The sequence below is a fragment of the Rhea pennata genome, chromosome 22, assembly GCF_028389875.1.
Source record: "Rhea pennata isolate bPtePen1 chromosome 22, bPtePen1.pri, whole genome shotgun sequence".
In the NCBI taxonomy this organism is placed as follows: Eukaryota; Metazoa; Chordata; class Aves; order Rheiformes; family Rheidae; genus Rhea; species Rhea pennata.
Window position 1 is genome coordinate 706,481 of NC_084684.1, and position 12,595 is coordinate 719,075.

A 12,595-nucleotide genomic window follows, 5' to 3' on the forward strand; every position below is an offset into this window, starting at 1 on the left:
TTCTGGTCCAGATCTAGAGTACGCTGGTCCAGATCAACTATTACTAATATCTCTGCCATTGGTATGGTGCTCAGTAAACTTTGGTAAAATTACCAGCCAGCCTCAGGAAAAGGTATTTAAGTAGATTAAGGACAGGGGATTGGGACTGGAATAGAAGCAAGTACGTTTCTCAAGATCAAAACTTGTCAGTAAGGGCCGAACTGCCCTAAGATGTTTTTTCTGGATGGAGTCAATTCTATGTGCCTCAGTCCTATGGATTCAAGAATTACGTTCAAAAGGTGTTTGCATGGCACAGTCCTGTTCCAGTATTGTACCTCCCAGCACCCTCAGAGGATGGCCATAACACATGCAGGGAGGAGTTAGGTGTTACGCTGTGTGTTCAGAACAAAGAGTCAAACTGGTGTAACAGGCTCTAGAAGTTCACTCCCTTATTATAGTGGCTCTGATGTTAGGTACTCTTGCTGCTGGGGAAAATGGGCATGGCTGGAGTCCAGAGAGCATGATTATAGCAAGTCATGTAGACCCTGTAGAGGCATAGCATCGACCTTAGTGCACTCCGGGGGCCTGGAGCAACGGGTGAAGGTCAGAGACTTGGGTTGAGCCTGAGGGGAGAGGGACGATGCGCTGACCTGGGGCCATGCTGCGTTGCTGTCCTTGGCAAGTGCCAAATACCTCTGCCAGGAACACTGTTGAAACAAAGCAGAGTACCAAACTGGGTGCGTATGCTTATTTTTACTCCTTGGTTATGCACCTGTTGTAATGGTACCTCTTGTCTACCCCTGCCACCATATAGATATCAGTCCTTGCCAGGGTGAAGGACCTGGCTTCCCACGCCGCAAGCCAGGTACTCTTTCGCATCTTTGGCATACAAGTCAAGGGGTGTTATCAAAGGATCAAATCCTCGATCCTTAATTCTGGCCAGCTTCCAGCATCCCACTTACCCATATCCTGAAAAGGAAAGAGCAGAGGAGGAAAAAGCACAGAAAAAGCAATCCAAGCTCTTCCCATTCCCAGCCTCCTCTTTCCCCCTGAGTCCCGACTCGTCTCCCTTTGCTTCCCAGTTTTGGGAGCACTATTGATGCCTCCCTAACTACATCATTTCAGTGCAAGTAGAGGAGCCAGCAAACCCCTGCAGCCCCTTTCGTGCAGCCTTCCGCTGGATCCTGTGCCTGCCACAAGCACGCAGCTATGAATATTGAAGTGAAAAGGGGGCCTTTTATGGACTTCACAGATGTGCTGGGGAGTTGGGGCAGGCCTCATTACCTCGAGGTTCTTTAAAAGGCCAAACAAAAGCCAGAAGAAAGAGCGTTAGGGGTGGAGGGGGCAGGGAGGCGAGAACTAGAAAAAAGTTGAAAGAAAAGAAAAGACGACTGGAGTTGATGGATATTCCATCTGTTTATGTTCAGGCCAGTGCTGGGAATTAACAAAGGCTGCTGGAGACATAGACTTTCTTTCTCCCTCTCTCCCTCCCTATCTCTCTCCAAATGCTCTGGATGATTTGGTTTTGTTCACTGCTTGCAAGGAATAGAATATGTTTTATTTTTTGTGACCATGTGTCTTTGCATGGGGGCACTGCAGCTGGTACCTATGCTGCCAGACCCTGATTTGTGGTAGGGTTCACTGGGGCTCTGGTGTCTATTACTACTTTCACATGCAGAGTAGATGAAGTCTCCATGGCCAGATCCCTCCATGAAGATAAATGAGTGCAGCTTCTTGGTCTTTACCAGAACTGCACTGATGTATGCCAGCAAAGGAGTTTGCTTGATCTTTGTGGGCAGCATGGATTATGGACAAGGAACTGGGTTAGGGGTGCAATCTCTGCTCCTCTCAGGGGCTGCAGAGGGTTGGAAAAGCCCTCATCCAGCTTAACTTCCAGCTTCAAGGCATGTTCCCAACCTGCACAGGGTTACCTGGAATAGGCAAAGTAGATGCAGGAAGGAATGCAAAGGAGAGCTGTTGGCTTACACCTTCACTCAGTGCAAGTCCTCATTTTGGGGGAAAAAAAACTCTTGGTGACAGATGACTGTCCCTAGAAAATGGGGTCTCTCTAGCTTTAGGGATAAATTGGTGCAACTGCCAGTTTGTATCATAGCTTTTCTTTCTGAAATCTTGTAACACTCCAGCTGTAGTTATGCCTATGAACTCAGCTAGAACTGAACCCAAGACAGCTATGGTACTTGTCCAAGGATATGCAGAGAGTTTGTGATAGAACCTAGAGCTGAAATTTGGACTTCTGTACATCCAAAGTCAGCACCCTAACCAATGGGAACAGTTTGCCTTGTCTTGCTTAGAGACATGTATGTTTTTCGTGGCAAAATGTCAGATGAGATGCTCCCACATGAAAGTTTTGGTAAGAGCCCAAAATCTCTTTGAGAGTTATGAACCAGATTCTGGCAGAGCAGGGAGGAAAGTAAGGTTTGGGTGAGTAGTCGGGGAAGTAGGACAGCATTGCTGTTCTTCTTAACTGGAACCAGGTAAAACTTGATGCCTCAATCCACATCTCACTTTGAATCTTCAAGCCCGGTATTTGAACATGGGACTCCTCTGGGGTGAATCTTGAGCATTCAGACATGGAGAAATGGTTGTATCGCTTGTCCTGAGCCAGAGTGGATTGTGATACTGTGAGATATGTTTGCTTTCTTACATTTTGTATGTGCTCCCTTTTCATCTGTTAAACCTCTGGCTTTCTGTTCTCTGTCTTTTATACAACTTCACCTCCATACCTGATCTCTCTCATTCAGAAGAAATCATGACATGGTGAGGGAATTAGCCAGCTGTGAAACACCTCTCTTTTACTCCCTCCTGTATTCCCCCTAGACACGCACACATGCATGTACACTCATTCACTCACTTGCTTTCTGCCTCTTTTCTTCAAGAGCATCAGCTTCATTGCTAGTATTATTTTCAAGTTGTAAAGTCCATAATGGACATTACCTCAATCTGTGGTTTGGTTACAGCTGGCCAGTTCAGTGCCTGTATAAAAAAAAGAGAAAAAAAAAAAAAAAGAAGAAAAGAAAAAATACCCAAACCTTTATCTCCTAAGGCCCCCACACTAATGCTTTACTGAACACTGCAGTCCCCAGCTGAGCTGTAAATGACTTTTTCATTTTCCTAGGCCTGCTACCTGGTCTGTTTGGTATTCAAGGGCACCCCACCAACAGGCGCTATCATTCTGCTTGGGCCGAATTACTTGATTAAAACGCATATCAACTATTATGTGATTCATTTTTCTGCTGCTGCTCCACACCAGAGCCTCTAAACTATGTTAAACTGTAATACAGCTGCGCAGGCACGAGCAAATGCTGGAGAACGGGGAGTTTACAGGTTAGAAAGGGGAGGGAAGGGGGAAACCCAAGCTTTATTGTATGTGCTGTGTGGATTATTGGTTTTTGTGTCTGGGAATGTGACTGGACAGGGTAAGGAGAGCAAGAGCTGAATCTGAAACACCTCTGTCCCCTTTGCAGTCCCACCTGCTGTTAAATAGGTTTGGAGGTGAGTGGGGGGCTATTCTGCAGAGATCTGGTTGCTTAGGCTCTCTCTGTCTAGCTCACACATGTGCACACATACAGACACATCTTGTGAGCTCAAGACTTCATCGGTTTTCAACAAGAGATAAAAAGCTGTTCTAGTTTTTACATTGGAAAAGTCAAGGAAATATAATTCCATGCCCGAGAGACTGCCACTATGTGTCTCCTTCATTCAGGCTTTCCATAGTCTTGTTTACATTTTGATGGGTTTTGTTTGCTTTCTGTCAGAGGGAAAGGCAGGTGCTAAGAATTCAGGGAGAGTTTGAGCTCTTGCCCCCAGAGCCATTGGCTGCAGGTCCGGGATGGGGTGCATACTCTCTGAATAAAAGGCCGCATCCTGCTGATTCTTGTTCATCCCATCCAGGGATGCTCATATCCTTTTTGGGGAGTAGAAATTGCAAACTGCACAATCCCAAATCTTGTGCTCCAACAGACATCCTGTATCTGAAATCCAAAGTGAATCTGTTCTGACATCTTCTCACCAAACTTTTTTCTAACCAAAGCCTCTGTTGTTGGTGCACTGGGCAGAATTGACTGTCCTGTTGCAACGTGAGTGCCGAGGTAAATAATTATTTAGTTACGGGCAGTGTAAGCAGTCCTGTTTCTGGCTTACAGATTATTTCCTGTATAAATGCTAGCAGTAGACAACTAGTCTTCTGACACTGCTGCGTCTCCTTAGCCAAGACGGATTTTTGTTTGTTTAGTCCTGGGAGCTTGAGGTTTGTGACTTCTTTTGTTCCAAGTAGCAGAGAAAATCTGCTTATTGCCACAATATTTTGGGTGCCAACAACAGGCTAGTTGCATGGGCAAAGGGAAAAAAGAGCAAGGAAATAACCAGCACTACAGATCTAGACTGTGGTCTATTTAAAGCCCCTATGAGCAAACTTCAGTAAGAGGGCTCAAAAGCGAAGCAGGAGTGAGGAGAGTAACAGTGTGGCTGTATTTGGTATACTGGACATACCTAGATATATTTCCTATTTTATTATTTCAGGTTCTTATGACAAAGTATTCACAATTGGGAGGTATTTCCATCTGTTGAGAGTGATACCAGGGCTCCAGTTATTAAGGCAAAGTCAGGCAGCAAAAGAGTCAAGTGTCAGGTGAAGCCTGTCCTTTCCAAGGTCACTGAGAAACCCTTTAATTGTCTTCTAGCATAAGATATCATGGTCTAAATTTCAGAGATAAATGTGACTTGGAAAATGAGCGTGCATACGCTTGTGCAGGGGTAACTGTTGGGGCCACTAAGGGTGGCAGCTTTAGGGGGTGGAGAGCTCTGAAGAAGGGGGGATCTGGCAGTGCTGAGAGATGTGGGGCTGCAGCATATGGTGGTGCTCAGCTCTTACCGATCCTTTCCAAGTGAGCCCTCTTGCGCTATTAAATCCAGTCTCTGCAGTGACTGAATCAGCTGCCTGACCAGTCACCTCCAGAACTGATTTCCTGGAGTTGGTTTGGCATGTCACTGTTGCTCCAGCAGCGTCTGGGTGAGTTTGCTGAAGCCAGTTGCAGCACAAAAGGTGCAGTGCAGCTAAGCCATCCAGAAAACCGTTCCCTTCCCCCTCTCACTATCCCCTCCACCACACATTTAATTTTTAGGGTAGTGCAGCTGGAAGCAAGAGAGAAAGAGAGGAAATGAGTTGCAGGAGAGAGGGTGACAAAGAGATGAGAAATACTGCAGGAGAGAATGTGCGACTCCCCTTTACCCTCTAACAAAATCCGATCCCCACTTTAATGAATGCGTTTTCATGTCTGATCCTGTCTGCCAATCCTTCCAGACAGCACCAAGGTGCTTCGAGACAAGGCAGCAGGTCCTTGTAGAGCATCAAGGGCTCAGTCTGAGCCTGGAGGGTCTTGTTGTGGCCGATTCCACCTAATCCTGTTGATTAATTTAACTCCGGGGCTAAGAGGCTTCCAGAAGCAGTGAATGGAGATGACGGAGAGGAGAAAGGCAGAGGGAGAGGGAGGGAGGTGGAAGAGGGAAGGGAGAGGGAGGACAAATCCAGTCTATAATTACTAAGGTTTTTTTCCTTCTTCCTTTCCTCAAGCTGCCCTCCACTTCTATCCCTTTCAAGCCCCTCCAGAAAACTCTGCCTAACTTGTGCTAATTACTCCCCCAATGCAATATTTGTGGGCCATAATCTGCACGTTTCCTCACACAAGAGCAGGACAAGGCCTTGTCACCCTTCCTGCACACGTGCTCTGATCACGCTCCTTTCCAAAGGGGGAAAAATCATTTTAGCTTATTCCGTTTTCCCCAGCTCATCCTCTCGAGATGTGGGGCTTGACATGGGTGCATGCAAAGCTTCAGCAAGTCCCTTCACAGTTTTCTTTCCCCTTTCTTAGCAACCACATTGGTATGTGCGGCAAGAAGGTGGCTGCACATTCGTGTGGTCGGGAGGAGCCCCTGCCCACTCTGGACAGAACTTAACAGTTTCCACACTGGCAAACTTATTGGCATTCCTTTAATGAAACTTGCAATTCTTTATTTTTAAGAGTATTACAAAGTAAATAGAGCAGTTTGGGTTTTTTTTTTTTCCTTTTCTAGCTACAAAGCAGTTATGCTAAATAGAGATGGAAACACTCCTCTAAAAATAAAAGAGAAAGAAAGAAAGAAATATAACAGGGATCCGTGAGTGTCCTGTGTAATACAGGCACTACCTCTTAGCTTTCTCTTAGTCTGAGTGACTCATCCTCTTGTGAGATTTTTGTCTCCCTTCACCTCCCAGTTCCATTCTTTTCTGTCAGTCTCAGCCAGTATGCTATCCTGGAGGTGCTGAATATCAGGCAGCTAGCTGTTTCCCATCTTTCATCACAGCTAGCGATTGGTAAACCGTACAAGGAGCTGGTGCTAGACATTTCTTCACTGTTACATTTACAGGCTGTTCATTGCTGTCTGTGAGTAAGTGTAAGACGCTACTAGCACTCTCTTACTGTTACTGCTGGGGCGACAGCTCTGTTGTGCTGGAGGTTGGGTTTCCAACAGTGGTAAACTGCAGGTTTCTCCACTTGCTTGTGTTCATGGCAGTGCTGTATATCCATTTTTTGGCCCCCTTCTTTAGGTGGAAGTGAGTAGGCATAAGGCAGAGGAGGCTCGAACTGTACAGTTCTGAGTTACTGACTTGAAAACCCGTATTTCTTTCACTAGACTTGTACAGCCCTGCCTGAGTGATGCAAGTGTGCTAATGCACAGGAGTGAATATGCCAGTATAGCCTGTGTCCCTAGGAAAGGCAACCAAACTGCAATGACACAAAGCACCTTTTTATGGGTAAGGCTCTGTGTTCAATAGAAACTGTGCGGCCTTACAGATAAAAGACCTGTCTGTAGGTCGCACCCGGATCAGGTGTCTCTTAGACCCCCATAGCCAGGCTGGGTATGCTATGAGGCTCCTAGGAGGACCCCAGTGCTGCAAAACCAGCTTTTCCTGCATCATTCTGCTCTTTCTCATTGGATTGTGTCCATAGGGGCATGGGCAAAAGTGTCTTGCATGAAAAGCGCAGTGGTTTGTCTGGCAGGTTTCAGCTGCTTAGGAATGGAGAAGACCTGTTAGATCGAGTCCACCTTCAGGCAGAGACTGTCCCCTGATAATAGAGGACACATTAGATAACAGGCTCATACTGCCATCACTCTCAGCCAAAAACCTGTCTGTATTATTTAATAAATCTGTGTCTGACAGCAGCAGCTGCATCGTACTTAGACCAGCTGGTTCCAGACATGCCCTGGGATTTTTCTTGCTCTCTTGGTTTCATCTTTGTAGTTGTGTTGTTCGAGCCTCGTACTTGGCACAAGGAGTTGTGGTTTCTTTTCCCAGCTTTGCTCCTGACTCACAGGGTGACTGTAGGCGGGTCACTTCTGCCACCCATGCCACGCTTCTCCCAGTTGTAAAATGGAGATAATGCCAGTCTGGAGCTATTTGGAGATATGCAGATAAAATGTTATTTAGCTCTATGTTGCAAGGTTCAGTGCTCTCCCCTCTTAGCCCTGGAGCCAGGGTGATGGCCAGCACAGTGGCTGGTGTTGCTGTGAATTGGACCGATTGTTACGACAATTCACTGTCCTCTGCCAAAATCCTGCGGCTGAGCCAGGGATTCTTAACGAGCAGCCTAAAGCCGTTGAAGGAGGTTTGGCTGTTTTCCTTCCAGACCTACAGAGCAACAACAACAACAAGAGTAGTGAGGTGTGGGAGATGAAACCTGTTACAGATTCTCTTCTGGACTCTTTCTTCCACACCTGGGGAGTTAGGGGATTGCATCCTTGCTGTATGCTATGCAGGCAGTTGCACCAGGCAAGCAGATGAGTGGTAGGAGATGTGATAGCATTACCGTCAAATGGGCAGGAGAGCTAGGTTTTGAAAAGTCATTTTAATGTTCCTGTCACCATAATGCTTGCCAACCAGACTGGGGCTTTGTTGCGGTAGGCATGAAATGTGCCGCAAATGACAATTCCTGTGCTGAGCTCACAGGCTGAAAGACTGAAAGTTGCTACTTAGGCGTCTGTATTAACTATACAGAAATATATTCTGCTGCAGAGACAAGTCACACTTTAATGTCCCTTCCTTTCCCCTCTTCCCACTGGGCCTCTCTCATTCTAGACCAAAACTCATCTCTGTCCTCATTTTTTTTATATTGGGTATTTCCAAAAAAGATACTGACTGATTAAACCAATGACTTAAACCAGTGACTTAAGCGATTAACCTAATGCTCTGTATGCTGTAGGCTTCCAGATGTGCTTTTGCACAGTATGGAATTCCGGAGTCCAGATGTGCTTCTACCTGGCCCAGATCATCTGGGACCCAGATGTGCAAGGATGCTATTCTAGAGTACAGATGTTCTTTTTACACTAGACCTTCCACTGAAAATGCAAGTAACCTGAAAGCTAGTTTAGTACCAAATTTCTCCTATGGACAGGGTAATAAAACTGTGTTAACATGGGACAGATGCTGTTCCACTGAAGTCAACAGTGAGAAATAAATGGCTCTTTATCTGAGAAGATTAGTGTGTGAAGACCCTGTGCCTCGGTAAACCATAGCTGGAGTTAGAAGCAAAGGAAAACCTCCTAAGGTGATTTCTTTGGCCCCTGGAGAAGCCATCCATTTCAGTGCAGTGGAATGTGACTCCACCGCGGCTGTAGTTACCAGCTCGGTTCTGACACTGCGTCCTCCCTGTGAAGATCCAAGACCTAAAAGCATTTTGTGTTGCACCAAGCTGAATGCAGTGCCGTTTTGTGACCTCCTCAGTATAAACAAGTGAGCTCCAATGGGAGATTTGCCTCATACTCCTCAGGCTGCTGCTGCTCTTCAGCAGCTGTTGGGGAAGTCACAGCTGCCATTTTCAGCTCTGAAGGAAAAAAAAGGCAGATTTTGGTTGCAAGTTCAGACTGTTGCATAGGAGCTGAGCAAAAAGAGAGAACTGCGACACAATATTACTAACTTTAGAGAATCTGTTTTAAAGATGAGCAGATGTAAGTCCTGCTTCTAATTGTAGGTGAGTAAAGGTTTATCTGAAAGAAACAAAATCCCATGCAAGCGCTATGTTTAAGCAGACTCTGGCCCCCAGTCTGATGTATGCACTGGTATTCTGGAAGGTATTAATCAAGCTTTTTGCAAATAATGAGTACACGTTTAGTGAGCCTTCTGCCTTCATGAGAGAGAAGGAGAAAGAGAGACCTGATCACTCGTGTAGCTGAAAGGCTGCATGTATCATGTTCTTCTCTGCTTTTATGAAGCAGCAAAGAGGCAAAGAGCCTGTGGAAGGGACGGTTGTGGTCCAGGGTGTTCAAGGCAGGGAGGCGGGAAAGGCAGAGGTCCAGGGCAAGTGAAGGTAGAGGAAGTAGGTGCCCAGGTAGGCCTTGGCAAAGGATATCCATGGCATCTTAATGCTGTTGGAGTCTGGCCTTCTGCAAAACTCCTGCTGAATTTTGGGAAGTAAGAGTCAGCGAACAGGATTTGTATCCTGTGGGCAGCCCAATCCAGAGGTGAACCTGAGCAGGAAATGTTTCCCCCGGCCGTAAAAATTACTAATATTTCTTTCTTTTCTTCCCAAGGTGGTTAAAAATTGGTAACTCAAACACTGATGCTTCAGAAACACAGGAGGAAATTAGCATGTACAAGTCAGAGCATCTTGTCTTGAAATTTTTAAGTGCTCTTTTAAATTTGTACATCTTTTCAGTGTCTAATTTTCAACTGTCTGACACTTAAAGCACAACATCATTTCAAACAAAAAAATGGGAATTTCTTGAAATAGGATAAGTAGGCAGTTGTGAAGGGCTTGTGGTGTATTTTTTTTTTTTTTTTTTTTTTTTTTTGCTATAACATGTTGAACAGTGGACCTTGTTGAATCATCCCTTTCCTGCAAACAGTTCTGATTATGTTAGATTGTCTTTTCACAAGGTGGAAAAAAAGCAGTAAAAGAAACCTGGTGGAATGTACTGTAGTTGGAGTATTTGCTCTGATGGCTACCATCAGTGTAGATTTGAGGTTACTTCCCTGGGTTACTTAATTTCTTCAATAGCCTTTCTCCCTATGGCTTTTAAACCAAACAAGCCTCACTTGCCGTTTCTTTCCCATCCCAGGTAACAGGCTGGACGAAGGCTCTGATGTCGAATCCGAACCAGACCTGCCTTTGAAGCGCAAGCAGCGCCGCAGTCGAACCACTTTCACTGCTGAGCAGCTAGAGGAGTTGGAGAAGGCCTTTGAGAGAACCCACTACCCAGACATCTACACACGGGAGGAGCTAGCTCAGAGAACCAAGCTCACCGAGGCCCGTGTTCAGGTAAGGCCGGGAGTGAGTGAGCGGCGATGGCACAGCTTCTGAGTGTGGTTACGGTGTGGAAGGAAGTGATGCTGCTGGGGATGAGGATGTTGAAAGATGATGTGCATGTACCTCTTCTCTAGAACTGTATTCCCAAGGATCTGATATGTATGAGCAGTTATACCAGTCCAGTTCTGTAGCTTCCTCATGTTCCATGGATCTGTAGATGTGCCATGTTGATTTGGCCCGTTATAAAGGTACCGGCTGGAAGATTTCCATCTGGGTCGGGATCAGGAGCCAAACTGTCGCTAGCTAGGCAAGCTGTTTAGCCCCATGTTCTGTTTGAGGAAATTCCTCCATTTGCCTAGGAGGAAGCAATGTGTGTACGCATGTTTGTATTTGGTGTTTTAGGAGAAATTGTACCATTTACCAGCTTTGCCCAAGGGAGCAGATCATATTTTGCAAAGTTTGCTAGTTGTGTGTGTGAATTTTCATAAAACTTTTTCTCCCCCTAGTCTCCAGAGAGTACAGAGAGGGCAGGGGGAGGGAAAAAGAGGGAAGAAGCAGGAAGGGAGGGTTTGGAGCAGGGAGACTCTGACATCTACACGATTAATAGCCCTTGTGGGAACTCCACACAGAGACCCTTATGTCTTCCAGATAAAGGCTGGGTCAGCAGTGTGTGCAAACACGCAGAGGGATAAGGAGTGTGAACAGATCGGGGGGTATAATAGAGTCCCTTGGGGACAGGGAAAGAAAGGGGGAGGGATTGGGGATTGTGCTGGGTTAAAGAAGTGAAATGGAGACCCCAGCAGTCCGTCCTCCGTGTGGCCAGTGCTATTAGGTTTCAGACTAAGTACAGGGGTCTCTGCATGCAGCCTAGAGTAGAATTGTGGGTACTGAGAGAGAAGGGAAAGAGTACAGAGGCTTGTGACGAGGAAACAGTCAATTAACTAGCCCCTCAGAAGCAAAACAAGCTTTTTCTTGTTCTGCAGTGCGCAGGAGAAGGAGCTTGATGTGCTAACTCAGAAACCAAAAGCACAAAAGGTTGAGCTGCTTCCCAAGCTGTCCGGGAATGGACATTTCCCACATGCATCTGGGATGTTCACTGATTAAGGGTGTTTCCCACTAGCCCTCTTTTCCCAAAGAGGTGTCAAGACTGTGCTAGTACTGCAGCAGATAGCTTTTCTCCCTCCAGCTTTGTCTTGAAATTGGCTAATTTTAGGTGCTTAAACTACCTGAAGTTGGAATGTGTGAATACTCCCACTTTTGTTTCGTATATTCAGTTTCTAATTACTCTTGCTTACATGGATGGGTATAAGAAAGATGCTAATGGGGAAAACAGAGATGTTGCTGTTGAAAGAAGACTAGAACAGGCATTTTAAGGGAGAACTGAGTTTAAGTACACCTCTTTATGGTGTAAGAGAAGCCTGCACTGCATGAGCAGTGATAAGGGCGTGCTGGGGAGGAAGGGAAAGCCCTGAAGTACCTGGGAGTGCAAAACCAGAGGCAGGGTCTCTCTTTTCCAAGGCAGTCTGACCTCACCATGACAAGGCTGGGAGAAGGGAGGGAGGTGAAAGTAGAGAAAGGGAAAGCTAAATAAATAAATAAAGAGACCCCTTCCCTCATCTCAAGCTGTGATCTCTGAATCCGTCTATTTGCTCCCAGGCAGTTGCATGGAGGTTTCTGCCAGGGCTCTAGTAGCAGCTGTTCTCCGAGGCACATTCCTGATGGCTTTCTCATTCCGACATCCTGGCAGACTCAGCTTCTTCCCACCACTTTTAAGCCTGCCGCCCCTTGTAAAATTTTCTGGATATCAGAGCAGATCTTTTACTGGCTCTCGGGACCTACAAACATTAGTCAGTCAAGCTCTTGTGAAGGAAATAAAGCCACACACACTCTCTCTCTCTCTCTCTCTCTCTCTCTCTCACACACACACACACACACACACACTCACTCACTCACTCCCCCAAGCAGGGAATCTCCTACCACCTTATAGTCTTATTTGTAAGGCCAAAAGAGATATTTTGGACTTAAGATAGCTCTAGTAACAGTAGGGCCAGCTGAGAGCAGGGTTTTTGGGTGCTAAGGACCATGAAAACATTTACTTGGAGACAAGCTTTGTCCCCAAAAGCTTGTTATGTTAACAAATAAAAGGGGGGAGTGGTAGGTGGAGGAAAAGATGCAGAAAATATTTTGTGACCCATAGTCGCAGAAAAGATGCAGGACTAACCTGCGCTGCGCTTTGTGCTTGTTCACTGCTTTCTCTGTCTTCTGGATCACAGTGTCTCCTGTCTGCTGTATGACTAGGGCTGACCAATTCCCAG

General features: G+C 46.0%; 1 protein-coding gene across 3 annotated transcripts in view; it reads left to right on the forward strand.

The window, feature by feature from the left end:
• Positions 1–12,595, forward strand: part of PAX7 (paired box 7) — a 105,198-nt gene that overhangs the window by 41,501 nt on the left and 51,102 nt on the right. For all 3 annotated transcript variants that reach the window (XM_062593248.1, XM_062593247.1, XM_062593249.1), the window contains exon 5: positions 10,093–10,292. In XM_062593248.1, coding sequence (XP_062449232.1) covers positions 10,093–10,292 — 200 coding nt within the window. The remainder of the gene's footprint in view (positions 1–10,092; positions 10,293–12,595) is intronic.